The following is a 21355-nucleotide window of genomic DNA, read 5'->3' on the forward strand; positions in this document are numbered from 1 at the left end:
GCTTGTTCTTCATTTACCACACAGTATCTCATATTAAACCTTAAATAATCATTTGTAACCATTGGTTGAAATTAGTAACTTAATAAACTGCAAATGGGCAGTCAAATGCCAATCAAATACTACAAAATGGAATGTGCAATCTGGCTACACCTCTGACTCCGCCCACTGAGCCAATGCTCGGGTCAATCCCACTACTGATTCTCCGCCTACTCCCCTGCCCCCCACTTCGACCACTGAGGTCAAGTATTTAATGTTGAATAGACCTGTCGCAGTCGTAGAGTTTCTACTTCACCTTTAGCACAGTCCCCATTGACTGCGGGCGATCTCATTGCATAGGAAAATGAACACGAGCTACTTTACTTACACGTCTTTCCTCTTCGTTAATATAAAGAAGTTTCGGCCGCATCTAGGAACACCATTTCCCACAAGGCCACCGTCCGGGTCAGGATGTGAGTGAACCTCGGGTGCGTGCGATCTGTTGGTGAGCGCGTTGCATTGTGGGAGGGAGGGGGGTTTCCATCATGGCGGCTTCCATTTCTGGTTACACCTTCAGTTCCGTGTGTTTCCACAGCGCCAACAGCGGAGCGGACCATGTGAGCGGGGCAAGAGGGAAAGTGGGAGGAGGGCAAGAGAAATGGCAACTTGTTGTTTGGGATGGCTAGTTATGATAACCCGGCAGAGTGCAAGGTAGAGTAAGATCCTGGAGTTAGAGTGCAGTGGGGCGGGGCAGATGGGGCCAAAGAGGAGGACTCGTTAATAGACAGCTACCTGAGGGCTCGAACCTCTGACAGTCGGTGTAGTATACTGATAAGTCCCTTCCCAGGTGAAGCAATGCTTTGGAGAGCGGGGGCGGCATCTACAATGTGTATGTACGGTGAGGAATGTGAGCTCCTGATATGCAGTGTCATGAGAACGAGGCTTTTAACAGTTAGACAGACATGTATTAATATGTGGAAAGCGACCACCTCTGGCCGGAGACAGCTTGAGGAATGAGTTCAGTGGCAGTACAGACAATTTTGAAAGACAGTGTACCCTGAATATTGGTGCCAGTAAGGAATTAATGAGACCTCGGGAAGGGCGGTGCTCTGACGAACGTCTGCTAGTTAAAGGGCATTTTTTGGGGAATGAGATCACAGGCAGCTGACGGTTGCGTTGAAGAGTAAGAAGCCCTGACAGGCTGAATACTGATGGAATTACCACCCACTCTCCGATAATGTCCTGAGGAATGAGCCCCAGTGAAACGATGTAACTGTGGTCTCTAAGAAGCTCTATCCATTGACAGACGGTGTCCTAAGAATTGAGTTGCACTACCTAGTTATGCCGCAGAGAATTATACCCCTGTCAGGCAGGGTTAAGGCCCGTGTCCTAAGGTGCCCAGTGAAATAAGATCCCTTGATATGCTTTACCCTCTTGAAAGAAACCTAATAATAAGTGTGCTTTAAGAAACAATGCCCCTGAAGGTGGCACAGAAAATAATTAGACCTATTGACGGTGTTCTTATGACTGAAATCCATTGATAGTGTCCTAGGGAGTGAGACATTCTGCCATGTTGTGCACTGAGGAATGAAACCCCATGTATAATGTGTGTAGTGGGCCCTTTGGAATGCACTTCTGAGAAGCATGCTGTGATGGATCAGGCCGCCTGACAGAAGGTGCTCATAGAAATGCAACCGGGTGACTCGCATTAGCAATAAGACTAAATGGCAACCAGTACCTGGAGCTAAGAGACCTGGTGACAGGCGTTGCTTTGTTTGCGCAAAGAGATCTCAAGCTGTGCACTGAGAATTACACCTCAGGATTTCTGTGTTTTGTTTGCTTTTACATAATCCTACCGTACAACAATGAATCAATCAGGCGCAATAGCATCATCTACAATTGATAAACAATAGAAGATGTGAGGATTAGGTGACTGTACAACTTAAGAAGAGATGCCACCATTAGGTGTTTTACTAGAAGAAGTAGGTGACGTTTGAACTAACGTTATTCGAAGAGACTTTTGAATGATAGACCATGGCTAATGACTATCCAGGGAAAGCGAGTTGTAAATTGTGGTCGAAGTGGTTGAACAGATTTGTGCAGAGGATTTCGGTTTTTCCGTGGAGATTAGTCTTAAGAGTTTTTACTTGAGGTGTGAAGGAGCAGTTCTTAATTGGAACACAGCATAGTGTCTTGGTTTATGGAATTTACTTTTTTTCTAGGTTGTCTTATTTGAAGGTAATGGATTTTCAATACGGAGCTGGGTTCTAAGAGCAAGCTTGGACAGTTGCTGTATCATATTGTAGTCTTCTTTGTTTCAGATCTATTTTATTTTCAGACATAAACACAGAGAACCGACCCGATGGCACACAGGGTTCAGCCCACAACCCTATATTGGGCCGGCCGCATAGTTTAACGTTGCTACAGGCGCCTAAAAAATATCCATCACATAGAGCACGGTATAACACAGCGTAATGCCTACAACCCTAGATAGACATATAGCCAGTGTATCACCCAGGGTGGTGTGGAGTGCAAAAAAAGATGGATTTAGGCCCAAATCCTTGTACTGGGGTGAATGTAAGACATTGTTCTACATTCTGTCCATCAACTGTGTTTTTTGCAATTTTCACCCCGAGTGGGCTGGGTATGCTCAGACGTGACTCCCAGGCTCTCCACACCACTGGAGTCAAGCTATCCAGGCTGATGAAGGCTGATAGCCAGAAACCGGTCCTTGGATGCTTGATTCCGGTCTGGGAAGGACATGGCTTGGTAGTTCGGACTGGACTGTTCCCATGAGGCACAGGGTCAGAGCTGATTTGCATATAGCCAGTGTCTAACCCAGGGTGGTGTGGAGTGCAAAATAACAATGGATTTAGGCCCAGATCCTTGTACTGGGGTGAATGTATGACATCGTTCTACATTCTGTCCATCAACTGTGTTTTTTGCAATTTACAAACCTAGAGGGGCCGGCCGCATAAGATGCTATTTAGAGCCAGAACAATAGGGCATGGTGCACATGAGGACCCCGGAGGATCTATAGCGGCATCGGACAGGCAACAAGCCTACGAGTAACAGACAGACCTAGTCAGATATTAGGATCATGAGAATAGGAAAGGGAGAGACAATAGGACAGAATAGAGGATAAGAGAGTTGTGTGTGTGGGCGGGGGGGAAAAGGCAGATATCATCACATACGCTGGCAGGGACCAAGACCAGGGGAGCACCGCAAGCAAGCAGTTAAGCGAGCAAGGCTCCTACGGGAGTTGTCGGCCAGGATCAGACGGAACAATCGCATCCTCAAAAAGGCGAAGCGCCCTAAGTCTGGCGGGCATATAACGCGCACGCGCGACCATGCAGAGATATTTAATCAGATGTTGCCAAACAGCCTTAAAGCGGGTATCGCTTGTTAACAGCCGCGCTATGAAAAGCTCCATAGCTATGACATGCCATAAACGCAGGAACCAAGCGGCAACTGGGGGAGCCTCGGCTCGTTTCCAATACAAGGCTGTAAGCTGTTTAGCCGCCTCTAGCATGTGCAGTGCCAGAGTCCAGTCGCTCCGAGTGAGTGCTTTCAGGCCGGCGGGTTTGATGCCCAATAGAATCATGTTTGTGGCCTCAGGCAGAGGGAATCCCAGCACCCCCCTAATGTGGCTAAGTACCTCCTTCCAAAACATGTTCAACGCTAAGCATGACCACCACACATGAATGAAGTCCCCAGATGCAGTCAGACACCTCCAACACAGGGGAGAAGACGCAGGGAACATCCTATGCAACCGCAGGGGAGTATAATACCATTGGGTCATCATTTTATATGCATTCTCCCGCTGTGGAATACTGCGATGGATTTTGGGGATATCTTGCCACAGCCGGTTCCACTGCGCAGCGTAATATCTGTTGTGGAAGTCGACTGCCACTGATACGGGTGAGAGGGTACTACTGGAGGGTGCTGCAGAATCTGATAGATCCGGGATATCAGTCCCCTGGGTTTATCAAAAGAGAGAACCAACCGCTCAAAGGGGGTGAAGGCACGGGTAGCTGCCTGTTGCATCTCGATCCCAGAAGCCCAGTGTCTTAGCTGAGCGTTTTGCAGTCTCGCCTCCGGGGAGACACAGAACTCCTCCCTACATTGTGCAAAGGTCTTAAACACCCTTCCCTCATACAGGTCACATAGCGCCCTGCATCCCCCTTTCGCCCATGCCGCAAAGGCGCACGTATGATGAGCCGGCAGGAAGAGCGGGTTCCCCTCCAGAGGGGTGTGTGGAGACGTTAACGTCGTAAGGCCTCTGCGCACCGCCACCTTGTCCCATACATCCAACACCGTCCTAGTGGGCACCGCTACATACGCACTCCTAGAGCGTGCCGCCCGATGAAGCAGTGTGAGGTCCCAGATGGTGCGCCCCGTAACCACCTGATCCATATGTAACCACACCTTCTCACTCTCCGTCGTCGTCCACTCCACCACAAAATGTAGATGCGAGGCCCAGGAATAATCCATCAGGTTGGAACAAGCCAGCCCCCCCTATCACGTGGTGACATAAGCTTCTGCGAGAAGCGTGGCTGATGTCCGCCCCTGATGAAGGCCGTAAGGTCTCGTTGGAGAGGTGTGGCGCCGCGGCCAGGGCGACTGACGCTGGAATCTGGGGATCAGGGTTCGATCCCCGGCTCCGGTGGCAGGTTAGCCCAGCACCATGTGACTCTGGGCAATAGCTTGCTTGATCTTCCCGACGGCCCCCAGCGCCTAGAGACCCTTACGGGTGATTGTGCGCTTTACAAATGTGGATTATTATTATTATTGTATCTGATGGAAAGGTATAGGTGTGGGGAGACATTGAAATAAGTATAACATTTTAGGGAGGATCGACATCTTGATAGCGATGAGCCTGCCCAGCCAAGAGATCGCTAGGGGCTTCCATCGCCGCAGGTCTTCCAGGACTGCCTTTCGACACTCCTGCCAGTTTATTTACGTCCACGTATCTAGGGAGGGGGTCAGCTGGAGGCCAAGGTATCGAATGGAGTTGGAGGCCCATTGATACGGCCCAAGCTTCCCAAGTACAGGAATCTCCTCTTTTGGGATAGTGAGATTCAGGGCCCAAGATTTAGCGGGATTAATTTTAAGGCCAGAGGCCCGCTCTAAAAGCCGCAATAGAGAGTGGAGAGCTGGGAGGGACACCTGAGGGCGCGTCAAGGTGAGGATAAGGTCATCTTCAAAAAGCGCTACGTTATTTTCGCGTCCTTCAAGACGAATACAGAGGATATCCGGCGCCTGCCGTATCAATTTCGCTAGGGCTTCAACTACCAGGGCAAACAACAAGGGTAAAAGGGGACACCCCTGCCGAGTACCCCTATGAATGGAGAAGGGCGCCGTGAGTTGCCCATTCACCCTAATCCTGGCCTGCGGGGCTAGGTATGGCGCCATGACCCTGGCGATCATGTTCGGACCAAGCTCTGTCTTACTTAAAACCACCTGTAGGAATGCCCAGACCACCCGGTCGAATGCCTTCTCCGCATCTAGCTACAGGAGGCAGGCCGGTATATATATGAAAAAAACAAGGACCCCCTGAGTAGGGAATATAATTCCTAGGACAGGGAAAATAATGTATGTGCAACAATTCCTAGGCAATTACAGTAATAACAAGGGGCGGTATATTCCAGTGGTGGGCTTTCCCCACCAAGTGCGCAATTCTACGCACGTTGGCCGCCCCCTGTCGATTGCAGATGAAGCAACCTGATCCGGGTCCACAAGCCCCGGCATGTGGGGGTCTAGGCGCTTCGCCAGCAACTTAGTATAATTTTTTAGGTCAGTGTTTAACAGAGCTATGGGGTGGTAGGGTGTACAGTGCGAAAGGTCCTTTCCCGGTTTAGGGATAAGCGCTCTCTCTGCCATGCCCATATCGGGTTACGGCCCATCCGCATCAGTGGAGGACTCGTACAGCCGTAACAGGTGCGGTCAAAGCTGCGTTTGAAACTTGCGGTAGAAAGTCAAGGGCAGGCCATCCGGCCCGGGCGTCTTCCCGAGGGGAAGATCCCACATGGCCTCTGTTATCTCCTCCTCGGCAATAGGTACCTCCAGGGCTCTTGCATGATGGGGGTGTATCGGCAACCACGGAAATTGATTCAAGACGTCTGCCACCAGGTCCGAGGACGGCAGCTCCGCCTTGTATAGTGTGGTATAGTAAGCCCGGAACACCTCGCACTTAACCCACGTCCCGTCTGATAAATGGATATTGGTTATATGTTTTTTGGCAGCTCGCACCCTCAGTCGCCTCGCTAGCAGCCCGCCCACCTTGTCGTCCCCCTCGAAGTACCGCTGCTTCAGCGCCAACAGCGCATTCTCAGCCCTATTCGTGCGTAAGATTCTCAGCTGACCCCGCAGATTAGCAAGCCGACGCCAGGGAGGGGCGATCCTGGTCCTGTTTATCAGCTTTCTTGATTTTGTCTGCAAGGTTGGTCTCTAATAGCCGAGCCTTGGGTGCCCGCAAAATTGACACAGAGGTAATGTGACCACGGATCGTAGCCTTAAAGGCATCCCACACCACCGGGAAGGGTGTCTCCGGCAGATCATTGGCAGCGAAGTAGGAGTCAATGGCAGTCCGTATGCTTTCAACTTTGACTGGGTCCCGGAGAATACTCGGCGGCAGGCGCCACCGCACTTCGCTGGTGGGGCGAGCGGCCGGGTCCTGCAGGAGCAGCTCGACATGGGCGTGATCTGAGAGCGAGATATCAGACATGGAGGCCCCCAGCATGTCCCGTATCAAAGTGTGGGAAACAAATAAATAATCTATACGGGAGTACGAGCGATGAACATGGGAGTAGTACGAGTAATCCCGCGACTCGGGGGAGGGATATCTCCACGTGTCCATCAAACCCAGATCTGTTATCTGATTGCGTAAAGCTAGCGACATAGTCCCCATCCCGCTAAAGGAAGGTGCACTGTGGTCCATATTGGGGTCCCACACTTGATTAAAATCTCCCACCAATATTATCGAGGAGTTGCCCTGTGGCACGTGATCCCTTAAAAGAGTTAGGAGGTATCTGTCCTGCATCTGGTTGGGCGCGTATACATTACACGATGTAACCTGACGGCGCCCAATCCCCACTGTGGCCCTAAGGAAGCGCCCGTCCCCGCTCTTAAAGGGTTTGGCCTCCCCCCGCCTGATGCCACTTCTACACAGTATGGCCACACCAGCCGTCTTGGTATCTGCTGCAGCCCAGAATTGAAGGGGTTATTTGGGGTATGCCATATGCCACTCATCAGCTTGGTGGAGGTGGTGCGTTTCTTGGAGAAATATGATGTCAGGACTATGCTGGAGCAGATAGCGCCACGTCTACCTCCGTTTATTGGGGGAATTTAGGCCCTTGACGTTAAGTGTCAAGACTTTCAACGGGCAGGGTAGGTCCGCAGTCATGGTGGATCCCAGGCCAGCCCGCATACCCACCCCCCAGCGCGCCTCGGGTGGAACATGCAGGTGTTAAGGGCCCCCTCCATCTCCACATGCACAAAGCATCGCAGCCACGTGGGCCCCCACCCAGCACACCCAAAGGACAAAAGAGGACAGAAAGAAGAAGCCAGCAAGAGACAGAAATGGAAGAAGAGAGGGAGAAGACCAAAAAGCGGCCAACAGGGCCATACAATCCTATTCCAGGTTTGGAACATCCAACACCCAAGGGTCAGATAGTCCCCGAGATGTCACTCCCACCAGAACAGACAAAAAGAAAAGGGGATTAGCGCCAACCTAACCAATACAGGTGCCCCCCCCCCCCCCCAGCCCCCAACATTGCGAACAAGTGCCCCATAAAGTAACTGGGAAGGAATTCACATACCCCCCCCCTCCCCCGACAGAAAGGGAAGACTGGCCCTAGTGCCTGAAGGGAAAATAATGCACCCACACATGAGTCAGTCAGGGAGTCTTCGGTTGTTGCTTAGGGACAGCTGCATCCCCCTCCAGGGACCTGATATGCTCGATGATGTCCTGCTTTGCCCGCGACGCTGCCTGTTCATCAATGAGCGGTGACCTTCGGTGATGTTGTTCATCACCACCACCCCCTTTTCTGAATCATTGTGTCCACCATAAGCGTGGAAGGGTATACTCAGACACGAGTCCCTTGCTCACTGCTCCATCAGGATTCAAGCAAGCCGGGCCGACGACGCCTGAAATGGCAGAAACCGGTCCCCGGAAGCTTGTCTCCTTTCTGGTGAAGAATTGGCTTGGTAGTTTGGTCTGCCCTGTTCCCATGATGCACTGGGCCAGGGACAGACTAATTTGCATATAGCCAGGTTCTGAGCTGGGATGGGGCAGTGAGCTAAATAACGGTGATGGATCAAGCCCTGATCTTTGGACTGGGTAAGAGTGGTCTGCTTAATTCAGACACTCTGTTCATCACCACCCCCTTTTCTGAAGCACCGTGGACCAGGGCGGCTGGGCAGGGATCCTTGTTGGGGCTAGAGGCCTCGAGGTGGCATGCCGAGCAGCTGGGCCACCTCCCTATAAGAGCGTACCACCCTGCGTTTGGTCTCCCATGTAAAGATGAGCGCAAACGGGTGTCCCCATTGATAAGTGATGTCCAGACTTCGCAGCTTTTCGGTGATGGGTTTGAAAGCTCGCCTTCGCCACAGGGTGTTGGGCGCTAAGTCCTGAAAGATCTGAATCCGATGACCATCGTGTGGACCTGCTTGGCACACGCCGCCTTGAGAATGGCTTCCTTCTCCATAAAGAAGTGGACTCTGGTGAGGATGTCTGGCAGAACTCCCGGGCGCCCAACCGGGCCCGCCACACGATGAGCCCGATCCAGAGTTGGTGGCGAGGCCTCTTCATCCCCCCCATACCTCGTGCAACAACTGTGCCACGTAGGTTAGGGCGTCCTTCCCTTCCGCTCCGAGTAGAACCCTCCGAATGTGGAGGTTGTTCCTACAGCTCCGATTTTCCAAGTCCTCTTGCTTTATTTGTAATTCAATGTGCTGCTCCTCAAGGGTGGCCAGGCGCTGCCACCTCTCCTCCTGTTCCTCCGTGCAGGCGTCAACAGTCCTTTCAAGGCTATCAACTCGGTCACCGATATCTGTCACCTCCTTCCTCAGCTCTTTGACGCAAGAGTGCACCTCAGTGCGCAGGGAGCCTAGTTCCATCTTCAAGTCTGCCATAAAGGAGGTCATGAACGCCTGCGTGACCGGAGGTGAGTCACCCCCTGAGGGAGGGCCAGGGTCAGTCGGGGCCTGTGCAGTCGTCTTGCCCCACATAGCTGCTACCGAGGCGTCTTTGGGAATTGCCCCTGATGCGTCTTTGCCCCCCTTAGTGCGCGTCATCGTTGGGCGGGGTGCACTCCGCAGCAGGGCCGCCGCCCGGGACACCACCAGCCCACCACATCACCCACCAAAAGAACCAGCAGTGATGAGGGGCCCAAGATGGCAACTACCAAAGCCCCCAGCTAGCCAAGGCTACACCAATCAGAGGCAGCAGCCAATACCAGACACAGGCGGGGAATCACGTCAGGCCAGCGGCTCCCTGGGCGGGCACCAGTGGAAGGGCAGGCGGTCCCCGGCCAGATCCCCCAGACACCCCGACCCCAGCCCGGTCCACTCAGAGACCCCTTAGAAGGGCCACAAGAACAGCACAGGTCGCATCCTGCCAAGGTCCAGAGGGAAATCCACCAGACGTCCCACGGCGCACCCCACTCCTATTGGGGCCACGGGGGTGCTACGCCCTACGGGGACCAACCGAGTCCAGATGTCTGGCGAGTGGCGCAACAGGCGATGTAGTCCCTCCCGAAGTGCAGCAACAGGCAGGAGGGTCCCCAGTACCTCAGGTAGACCCCAGGAGGAAGTCCTCAGTATGCAGCCAACGTCGCGGATCTCAGCGATGTGGCAGGCCTCCCCCACACCAGAATAAGGGATGCCAGGCGTGGCGTCAGGCAGGCCCAGGACCCCAAGACACCCAGGCCCACACACTGCGCCCAGGACCGCAGCCACTGCTCTCCCCAGCCGCCGCCGGGCCCTCCAAGCAAGGGCCTGTCCACAGCCCCTACTCCCCCCCGGGGGCACTGGTACCCAAGCACGGCCATCCGCGGGAGTGCTAACCCCAACCGCACAACCAGAAGGGGGATGTGTTAGAGGTCTGGTCGAACTTAGTTTTTTTTTTTTTTTTTCCTCTCAGAGGAGTAGCACGACATGGAAAGCAATCCAGTGGCAGCCATCTTGGTGTCAGGCAAGGGATTAACAGATAGTAATAAATAGGGCAAAGGAGAGCTCATCACTTCATAGTTTGTTTCACAGATGTTCCCCCTCCTTTTGGTTGCACCTCCTGATTGCCATGACGTTTGTGGCGTTGCACCCAAACAAAGACAGAAACAAACCCCGAAACAAACCCCCTAGCGTGTGCTGCGATGTGGGAGCCCAGGCACCATCTTAGGGTAGGGCAGCTCCCTTTAGGGACTACAAATCTTCTACTGGCCCTCCATGCTCAACAAAGTCCCTTCAGACGCCCCTCAGACCGCCAGGTGCTTTGTGGTGCACATTAAGGAGGTAACTTGCTTCGTTCTGTTTGTGGAGGAAGCTATCAGGAGTGGGGGGAGGGGCTGCCGCCACCGCTGGGGCTCAGAGAGATCAGGGTACTCACTTGGGTGTTCGAGCTGGGTCCCCTATGGCTGAGGCTCGATTTCTTGCTTCAGTGATGTTTCAACAGCTCTGTGCGTCTTCAGCACCCCAGGGGGAGCTCCTTCATTCCCGGATCCGCGTCTCGACCGAGCCTTCCCTTTTCCCTTGACTGAGGTGAAGTCTGCGATATTTAGAAGCGGATGCCGGTCCCTCGTCGCTATGCCGCAACAAGTCACTCCCTTCAACAGAGGTGAATAATATGGCATTAGTAAAGATGTCAACTTTTTACAATAGATTTGTCTCGAAAATGAGGATGCATAAGACTGAATGATATGAAAGTAAACATTATAAACAAAGAACAGCAGTGTAGCAATGTCCATGTAAACAATATTAGATATTGACTCCAATCGCGATAAATTAGTATAAGTACAATTGGTCTCAGTGTGCATACCCAACTTTGGATCTTCATGGCAAATCATCAGTTCTTGGTGCCAGGGGGATAGGTTCAAGATATAGACCTCAATAATCAGCCAACCGCTTAGATATTTCTCGGGTGTTTCTGGGGACATCCCTGTGCCTTTAAAAATCGGAAATTCCAGCCCCATTGAGAAACCAAGGTCTTGTTTCCATAGCCCAACTAAGGGCGGGGAAGTCACCTTCCAAGCCCTGGCAATGTCACACTTAGCCAAGGTAAGCTCAGAAATAGCAAGTGCCTTTTATATCTATTACCCCAATCCCATCGGTCATGTGAAGCATAGTTAAACGCGGAGACCGTGGAACATCCCACCCCAAGACCTCGGAGAGGCAGGCCAGCACCCCACGCCAAAACCACGATAGGGTATTACAATCCCATGTCGTGTGGAGGAAGCTGCCCTCAGCCAATCCCCAGCGCAGGCACAAGGGAGTCTCGATCATCCCAGCACGCCAAAGCCTGTAGTGAGTAAAGTAAACCCTGTGGAAGTATTTGAATTGTATAAGTCGAAGGTGTGCCGCAATGGCAGCACCGCGTGGGGATTCAAGAGCCTCCACCCAGTCGTCTTCGTCAAGTGGACACAGGTCTTCCTGCCTGGCCTCCCTGGTCCTGTAAAGTGTGTTGTGACTATTAGGAATAGGTTAGAATGCAATCATTTTTATCGCGGTACATTACATTGCAGTTATTACAACTCAAGTCATTACAACTTGCACTAGCGGCGCTGGACTTGGGAATAGTATGATTTACTATTCCAACTCCAGTCTACGTAACAGTAGGGGAAGGTGTTGGAATAGTAAATCGTACTATTCCTTAGTGTATAGCGGCATCCAGCACAAATCGTTGTAACGACTTGCGTTGTAATGACCGCAATGTAAATGTATTGTGGTGTAGCCACTGCTGCATAAAAAAGCACCCCCAGGCATTTCCTGGGAAGCAGGGATCTGAGTGAACCAGTAAATGTGCCTGTAGCACGATCCGGTGATGAGCGGAGAGCCCCGGCGGAGGATGTCTCAGCTGCGTGTGTCCAGGCCCCTTGTGCGACAGGCGGCTGAAGCAATAAACGTAGTCTGGGGTGCTCTACACATCGGAGGCCATGAGCTGTGTCTGGGTCGACCGGACGGCTCTTCACTTCGTAAAATAAAGCCACAGAGCACCGGAGATCAGTGGACAGGGAGTCGGCCCGCTAGACAGTGCTGAGCTGAGCTGGAAACTTCATTTAAGGTACCTAGAACTGCTGCAGCCCTGATCAGCGCTTACGTGGGAGAGTGTGGGCGTCCCACTGTGCTCCTGCGGCACCTTTTGAGCCTGGCGAGGCCGAGCTAAGACCGCCTGCTACTGGGGACATTTACTGGACACTGGCTGGAGATCTCGTAGACGCGGGCTGCCCCATTGTGTTGGACGGGCAGTGGTGCAGTATCCAGGTGCCATTTTGAGGACCGGCATGAGAGACTCTGTGCGCCCGGGCCCCATGATGCGCAAAGTGTGACCTTGGGCGAGCTCTGGAGCAATGTATGGCTGATTGATCACCCCGGTAGGTGTGGGGCATGGCTGCACCAAGTGTGCATGACAGGGCAAGCACAGTTGAGTGCAGAGAGACAAATCAGGTAGAGGTGACATGTTTCAGTACACTGCCATCAGTGGGAAAGGTTTGTCTCTTACGGATTGGCTGGGGTTCGGCCCTGCGGCTTGATTGCCTGGGGCTCGGTGGCTTGATTGCCTGGGGCTCGGCCCTGCGGCTTGATGGCCCTGCTGCTAAGTTACCTAGTTATCCTCTGCTTCTCACTTGCCTTGCATGTTCTGCTGATTGGTCAGCCTTCTATTCTTTCACCGCCTACAGTTCCTCAAATCTGTTCTGCTGCTTGTTGCTAAGATTATCAGAAAGTTTCAGTGCGTTGGCTCTTTGTTTAGGCAACAATTGAGTTATTTAGCAATTAGATACTTCCTTGAATGTGATATTTGGGTAGCCCAAAGGCAATCAAGTGATTTATAGGGTCAAAGGCAAAGATACAGTCGAAAGAATTGAGGGGTACTTGAGTTCTGAAGAGGGGAAGTGAACTGTTACTGATTTTTGGTGCACTGTTCTTTCAAAATTTCTTCAATACTTTCTTAAACTGGAACTGACCTAGCGTGTCCTAATGAGTCTTGGAGCACCATTTCAGATTCTGTGTGTCTAAATCGAGAAGGCCTGTTGCCTTGTTTTTCCTTTTTTCTACTTCTTCGTCTCCAGTCTGATGGTATACTGGCTGTGGGTGTGTTGTGACCTTGTTACCCAGGTAGGTAGGGTGCCAGTCTTGATTGGCTCTGTATATTATGGTGCGGCCAGCAAGGGCAGTCAGAGTTCCATTAGGCCCTTGAGGCATGTTAAACTCCGCTAATGCCTTTAAAGTGGGGTGGAAGAGCATTATTTGTGTTATGATTCCATTGAACTGGTTTTTACCACCTTTTATTTACCAGTGTATGAGGACTTGAATGGTAGTTCTAAAGTTGCTTGCTGGGAGAAACATTTTCACTTTCTTCAGTAGAGAGAGTCTGTACCAATGCACTTTGGTTTTCTTGGTGAAATGTTTCTTGAGGGTTGAGGTTGGTGCCCAGGACGATTCAGAGGACCTTGGTGTTGAGTAAAAGCTTGGGTTCAGTACATTCCAGGCTCATGTAGTTGAGTCAGATCTGTAATGGTTGGTTTTTATTTTATTGTTTATTACTGACATCCAGATCTGGTTGAGGGTGGGGGCAGTGTTTGAGGTGTTGGATGTCTGAAATGAAGGAGACGTTAAAGTAGAGTTGATGTCATTAGTATATTGGTGAATTTTGATGCTGGTTTGATCAGTGAGTAGAGTCCCAATCTCCATAGAATTGAAAATGACCTGGGGCAATATGGAACACTTGGCGTCTAAGTCAGTTGAAAGGTTTGTCAAGGTTGAAATTAGGCGTCCACTATATTAGTCATCTGTGATTTGTAAAACGGCTGTCTCCATGCTGGACCTTCATGTCAACCCAGAGTAAAAAATCATAGAGAAGATTGTTGGAATTGATGCGATAAATTTCGAGCTCATCAGATTTAGTGCATGTTTCTTCGGGATCTTGTGAGTTTCTAGGAAGATTTGTTGATAACCAAACACACCTCACCCCCAAACACTTTCAAACATACCCACCAGCGTACCATGAGTTTGTTAAAGAACAAGCAGCTATAGGCCATCACCACTAGATAATAGGCATTCAAATTCAAGTGAATCGGTCCATCTTTGTCCCTGCAGAGCAAGTCTAAGAAATCTATAGAGCTCCTCCTCACCCCAGTTTGCACACATAAGGGAAATATGCATCCATTCCAGGCTTTCTTCTGTTTTGCAATTCAAATGGACTGCTTTTAATGCAGTTCAAGGGCTGTACGGGACAGTGTGGTACGAAGTAGAGAGCAAGTACATAATTTAACACAAGATCAAAAAGTAGCCACATACCAGACCATTCTTACAGATAGCTTGTAGTCTGCAATACATCGATTTGTAAGTACTATGGGACCGTATTTCTCTTACTGTTTTGCAGGTTTAAACAAGAATTATAAGCTGTTTACGTTTATTACATATCTGTAATTCAGGTGCAAAGTAGATCCTGTTTCATGTATCCTTTTCAAACATGTTCATTATAATTTATAATGGCAACCAATTTCAGTCACACGTTAGTAGTGTTGAACTTTCTGGCAGTTATAAATGAAACCATTTTTAGTGTAATGACCCTTTAGGCAGTTACCTTTTGTTCAATCATGTCTTACATAGGCAAAAGGTAGATCCTGACAGCATAGCAAGAAACCAACCACCACGTGTTTTTGTTCCATCTGGAACTTTTTTCAATGCTGCAATTGATTACCTATGCAAGGCGATATCCAGCAAGGCCTGTATCATAAATCTTTCTCTGTGACAGCATCTTGGTCTGGTGAGATGTTGCAAAAGATACCAGGGCGAAATATGATACTAGTATCGATTGGTTACCTGTGGGTCGGACTTGGTTAGAAATATTATTAGGTATGAGTATCTAATTAATCCATGTGATCTCTCAGTCAGAATTAACCAATGAAAGGTGGACAAAGAGACAGGTAGTTCTAGTTTTAAATGTTAAAATGAAGGCAAGATACTATCAAATCATAAGATGCGCTCATGCAAGTCAAGATTGGTTATTAGGTACCAGGTGTATTCTGGTAATGAATTGCCATAATATTGTGGTTAAGAAACTGAAGGTTTTTGGACAGGTAAGCAAGTAAAGGGGGTAAAATAAAATCTGTTTAAAACTGATGCAGGGGTCTAGACGGAATATGGAGTAATAAGCTTGCCAAAGCTGAAGTGAAGCATGGTCTCTTGATTATAGTAATATCCGTAATTACAGTGAAAGTTGAAACTGCCTCAAAAGTTAAGCTATTTGTATATATTGTACTAGTGCTCACAGAGAAGTGAAAAAACCGTGCTGTTGTGAGTGAGAAGACATTAAAACCTGCATCGATTTAAACAACAAGAAGAAACTCTTTTTGGGCAATTGTTTATTAAATAATAAAGTAAGGAGTTATGTTGTATGGTCGATGTTGTTTCGATCTCGTGTATTTGAGATCATCATCAGGACAGTTGTGTGAGCACCTACTATTTAAGTGATGACTGGGCCAGTCGTGTGTTGGATGCAAATCAAGAGAAGGCAGGTAGTGTTGGCTCAGTTTCATCACGCGTCTAAAGCCTGAGACTTGGCAAAGAACCGGCATGTTTGAATATTTGCTGTTTTAGAGTAAATCGTAGTATTTTAGGTGATCAGTCAAGTAGGAAGTTAATCTGTAGGCTGGGCTGTAGTTCCAGTATCCAAGGTAAAACCTCAATAGGAGGGTTAGAATTGGGATTAGATCGTAGTATTATCGGCGATCCATCGCACAGGGAGTTAATCGGGAGGCTGGGCAGTGGCTTCAGCGACCTAGGGAAAAGCCTCAGCCTTTATTTAAAATAATGAAATACTCTGCAATGAATAAATTAATAGCTTACCAATGTCAAAATATAACTTGTCTTATACTTGCCTGTGATACACTGCATAATGCTGAGTCCTAAAAATATTTGGGACATACTGTGTTTTTCTAAAAAACCTTTGAGATCTATTGGCCTCGGAGAACTATTGTTTTGTTGAAACTACTGATTACCCCAGGTTCCCCAAAAATTGGGGGTCCCCTTGTTATGTAAAACACATTTTATATATTGAGCTGTTTGAAATACACAGCAGAATGAATCCGAAAAACATAGGGAAATTAATCATATCTGCATCAGGCTGTACAATAATGAAAATAAGTTGAGATTAAGGCTTGACATAATGATAGGATGAAAAATATATGCTTCGAAATTATATGTACAGAGCCATGTTAGCAGGTCTTGGTATCCTGCTCATGTAGATAGGAACAAGAATAATGGTGAACTAAAGCCCAAAAATTAAAGATAATTTCTTCCTAGATAAATTGTATTAACAAGCGAAGTAGAATCTTATGGATTTAGTCAGTGCATTGGGTAGTAAAGCAATTACTCATTGGGACATAAAAAAAAATAGGTAATTCCAGTTTATGCTGCCTCAGGTAGACCTACTACTATAGTCAGAAAAGAAAGATATAATAGAGAAATATTGGTTAAAGCCATCTTGTACAAATATTTTTGGCCAAAATAAAAAGCATACCAGACTGAGCTAAAGGCACTCGTCAAGTCAGTATGATAAGTGAAAAGCCAAGTCGCCAGAAAACTCCAATTTCAGATAGTCTAACAGATGTTTGTATAAGGGTTGTTAGATGGAACAAACTTTTGTTCATTTTGGAAAGAGGGTGTGGGAATCGTAAAGTGCTGATAATATGGCAAGAAAAGAGAAAAGGCGTGGCAGAAAAAACTTCACCATAGTGTACAAAATATTTCAATAAAAAAAAAACCTGCCCGACTACACTTGAGCATACCTTGAGTCAGTTTGAATATAAGTGAAGAGCTGAGTTACTCGAAAAGGGCCTGTTTGAGTAGTCAACTAGAAATGTTTGTGTATAGGTTGTCAGTGGGACAAAGCGTTCATAATATCGGAAGAGTATGAGAATCAGCCAAGTGCCAGGAAATTAAGAGAAGGAAAAGACACCCAGAGAGCATGGCATTACAAAGTGTCATTATTCTAGATCAGTACTGTGCTGTTGTCAGATCTTTGAGGTGTACATTATGAAAGTTGAAAAAATTAACATCACAGCAAGAGTGCAAGCAACGTAAGATGTTAGACTTTTGTTGGGTAACAACTTGATATTTCCCTCTGTGTCATACTGTATGTATGCTAAATCTGATGCATGAAAGTAAGCTATATTGAATGATCATATCACTCATTGGGCTGCAAGATTCACACACAAATGAAACAATGAGTTTGTAATAGTTTATACTATGTGCTAAACCGTGTGTCATGAATATAATCTTGTTGCATCTCATAATGGTATTCCTTATTAATACCATCATTAAGGCCATTGTGTTACACAAGATACAATACTCACTATAACTTCTTTTAGTAATTAACACCGAGTTCAGCCAATGGACCAAGGGCCGTATGTATCAACATCCTGATTTGCGATTCTCAAATAGCGATTTTTTTTTTAGAAATCGCTATTTGAGAATTGCAAATAGGGATGTATGTAAAAAATCGAAATTAAGGCATACTTTCCCATTCATTTCTATGGGCCAGGAGGCCCATAGGAATGAATGGGAAGTTATTCTTAATTTGCGATTCGCAATTTGAGAATCGCAAATTGAGAATAATTTCAAGGGTGCAGGAGTGTCAAAAGGACACCCTGATGTACCCCTGAAATAAGCATGGGTGCACATGTGGCGCACATACATGCCCTAACGGCATGTATGTGCTTCACATTGCACTTTGAAAAATGCAAAAAAGTGAATTTTTCAAAGAAATCGCAAATTACCACCAACTTGAAGTTGGTGGTAATTTGCGATTCCTTAAGGCCAAATTGCACTTTTTTGGTGCTTCTTACATTGCATTTAAGGAATCGCAAAATTTGCGATTCCTTAAATGCAATCGCAAAATAGGGAATAGCAGATTTTGTGATTCCTTATTTTGCTTTAATACATACCTTTTGGCAAAATTGCATTCACAAACGCTGAAATTCTATGAATTTCGGCATTTGCGAATGCAATTTGCTTGTTACATATGGCCCCAAATCTTTTACTGTTGTACATTGCAGAGTGAAAATCTTACACTTTTTAATGGCAGACAAACTTCTTTGACATTAGGAAAATTATCGTTCAACCTAGATAGGGACTTGCATTAATTTCTTTACCAATAAATACCAGCACTAGGGCCTTTCTTGGCACCATACAGTAACATTGGTTTCCTTGGTTCATGTTGGGCATAGTCAATAGTTTTTTCCAGAAATTAACAATGGGAGGGAGACTTTTGATCTTTACTTGATAAAATATATCTTTCTGCTTATTACTGTAGTGATACCATATCTATTTTACAGTGGTTACTGTTGCATGTTCAGGTTTTTGCTGTCCACCCGACTGTAAACACAGCAAACTCCTAGTTGACAGGAGTTCTTGGGATTCCCTTGAATTAAAACAATTATTTGCCGTTTCATCAACTGCAATTTAATTCTGGAAGGAGTTAGGAATACCGTTGGACATAACACTGCCCCTTCCCTGTAATTGAATTCTTAAACTCTAATTAGGCTCCTGTCATCAGCAAAGTCATCTAGGGACTGAGTCGGCTGCCTACCAATCCCTAGAGGCTAGTTTCAACATAACATCTAACTAGAGGGCTACCATTTATATCATACCCATCCATAGATTTGTGCATCTTGTGTGGCTGCTCATCCATGATAGTCACTCACTGGTCTCTTCAAGAACTCGTTTACTAATCTGCCTCAAGTGGAATTAGGCCAGCAGATTGTTCAGAATCATTGGAGGCATTCTTTCCTCAGGGGATCTAAAGGATAGCTTCAAGAAAGCCTTGAATTTACCTGCTTATTTCTCAGATGCCTCTATCCTGACATGGCTAAATGGTCTCCTCTCTAAACTAGGGGCCAGATGTACGAAATATCAAGCCCCTTACCAGCCATAAACCCTGAAAAGGCTGTTTAATATTTTTTAAACCCATTTTGTGATTCGGTAAGTGCTTACTGAATCACAAAATGGGTTTAGAAATGCATACCGATTTTTCAATTTGAAGGGGGCTTGTTTAGGGTGTCCTGTCCAAACTGTGATTCGGAATGCTATGTATCAATGGTCTGCAACCTCCGTTTCAGTCACAAAACATTGATCCTACACTTCAAAGGAGGTGGTAACCCATTCGTAATTTCCCTTTTTGAATGTTCAATAACGGTTTAAGAGTGGTGTGTGTGTGTGTGTGTGTGTGTGTGTGTGTGTGTGTATATATATATATACATACATACATATATATACATACATACATGTATGTATATATATGTATGTATGTATATATATATGTGTATATATATATATATATATATATATATATATATATATATATATAAAATCTATCTCTACCAATAGTTCCCTCTCCTTGGAAACAGACAAGAGCACAAAGTGCGGCTGCAAAAATTCATTTTATTTCAAAATGCATGACTGATTTCAGCAAGTAGGCCTGTTTTAAATGCTCATGTCTTCCAGGTTTATCTGCACCTTCTTTAACATGCTGCCCCACTGTCATTGGAGGAACATATATACATACATAAATACACTGAGAGTTTGGAACATTCCCAAGAAAATATTAAGAGGAATACTGCTATACTACTCCCAAACATGGATTCGAATAAAGCAGGGCGATGGCTCTAGGTTATTAAGAAAGTGGACCCCAAACAAAGACTTAAAACGAGGATGCTTGTTGGCACTTCACTTTTTTAATCTATTTATGACCTGGCACAACGGCTAGATATGATCAACTCCTATCCACCGCAATTGGGAAAGTTATCATTATATCATCTTTCCTATGCCGACAATGTGGTGTTAATCAACCTAACTAAGATCGGTCTCCGAAAGTCTCTTAAGGAAATGAAGTAATATGTAACAATCAACAGACTAGAAATTAATACGGCAAAAAGCAAAACAATGCTCATCGGTAATTATCCAACTACCAAGCAGAACATATGGCTTGATGGTAATCTGTTAGAGAAAGTAACTAGTTATAGATACCTGGGGTTTTACATAGATAATAGACTAAACCATCAAGAGCAGAACACTGATGTCACAAAGAACTTGTGCATTAACGTTCGCCTTTAGGACCCTGGCAAGAAAACTGAAGGGGCCGCCATATACACCTTTGCTTGCAGGGATATTGCCTGCAATGCTACCAACAATAACATACGCCAGATTTGCTCTACACGGCAAAGACTATGAACTTCTGAACAAATTACTAGTGTCCACCTATAAAAAAGGTTTTCCAGATACATTAGTAAGACTTCCCAGCCCAGGTGCGACTTGAATTTGGACTTCCAAATGAAACAATTGAGAGAGTGTATACCACAAAGCTTTATTATCGACTGAAATAGAATACAGCTGGCTCCCTATTAAACAGGGCCCTCTGGACAGAACTTGAAAATTATACAAAATCACCATATAATAGATACCTTCAAAAGGCTCTAACAACTACTTGTATGGCTGAGGTATAGAACAATAATCTACCTTTATTCGACCATCAAGCAAGTGCCAAACAAGACAGCAAAATGTCATTCTTTTTGGTCGATTAAAAATATCTTCAGCTTGAGATCGCATTCCTGGATGGTGATTAAAAACTACAAGACCCTGGCACCAGCACCTTATTTAAGTATTACGTTCTCGATCTATCTAAAAACTGATGGTCCTACGTTTTGAAAAATTACAGTTGATTGCGGACCAGCCAACCTGGTTCCACAAAGGGCCGACAACATACCGACTCAGCGGCAGACATGAAGAGGACTTTATTAATCTAATTTGCACATGCTCCAAACTTTATACAGCACAAGTCACTTTAAGAAAAACAGCAAAGGAATAAGGACATGCAGAGCAGCAGGACTAGACTCGTCAGATCTTCAAATGAACTGTAAACTGTCTCAATCTTTATGATCAGGCTTTGAAAAAAATTATAAAGTAGAATGTGGAAATTATGAATTAGTAAGAAATTTTAATGTGCAGGATATGTAAGCGGATAACTTTTTCAACTGTACAATAAGGCTTGAAAATCGAAACTCAACTGTACTATAGAATGTGGAAATGTTATGATTTAGTAGGAATTTTATTGTATAGGTTACCAACTTCATTAGAAGCACAGGAACATCATTAATCAGAACTA

The 21355-nt window shown here is 46.8% G+C and overlaps 1 protein-coding gene across 2 annotated transcripts in view; it reads left to right on the forward strand.

The window, feature by feature from the left end:
• Positions 1-459: 459 nt before the first annotated feature.
• The window catches only part of ABRAXAS2 (abraxas 2, BRISC complex subunit), a 291880-nt gene continuing 270984 nt past the window's right edge, over positions 460-21355 (forward strand). Inside the window, exon 1 of one of the 2 annotated variants that reach the window (XM_078644029.1) lies at positions 460-593. In XM_078644029.1, the coding sequence (XP_078500155.1) occupies positions 522-593 (72 nt within the window). In that variant the 5' untranslated portion in view covers positions 460-521. Of the gene's footprint in view, positions 594-639; positions 688-21355 lie in introns of those variants that run through there. The other variant, XM_078644030.1, reaches the window with a different exon arrangement.

This window comes from Lissotriton helveticus, chromosome 5_1 (assembly GCF_964261635.1).
Source record: "Lissotriton helveticus chromosome 5_1, aLisHel1.1, whole genome shotgun sequence".
In the NCBI taxonomy this organism is placed as follows: domain Eukaryota; kingdom Metazoa; phylum Chordata; class Amphibia; order Caudata; family Salamandridae; genus Lissotriton; species Lissotriton helveticus.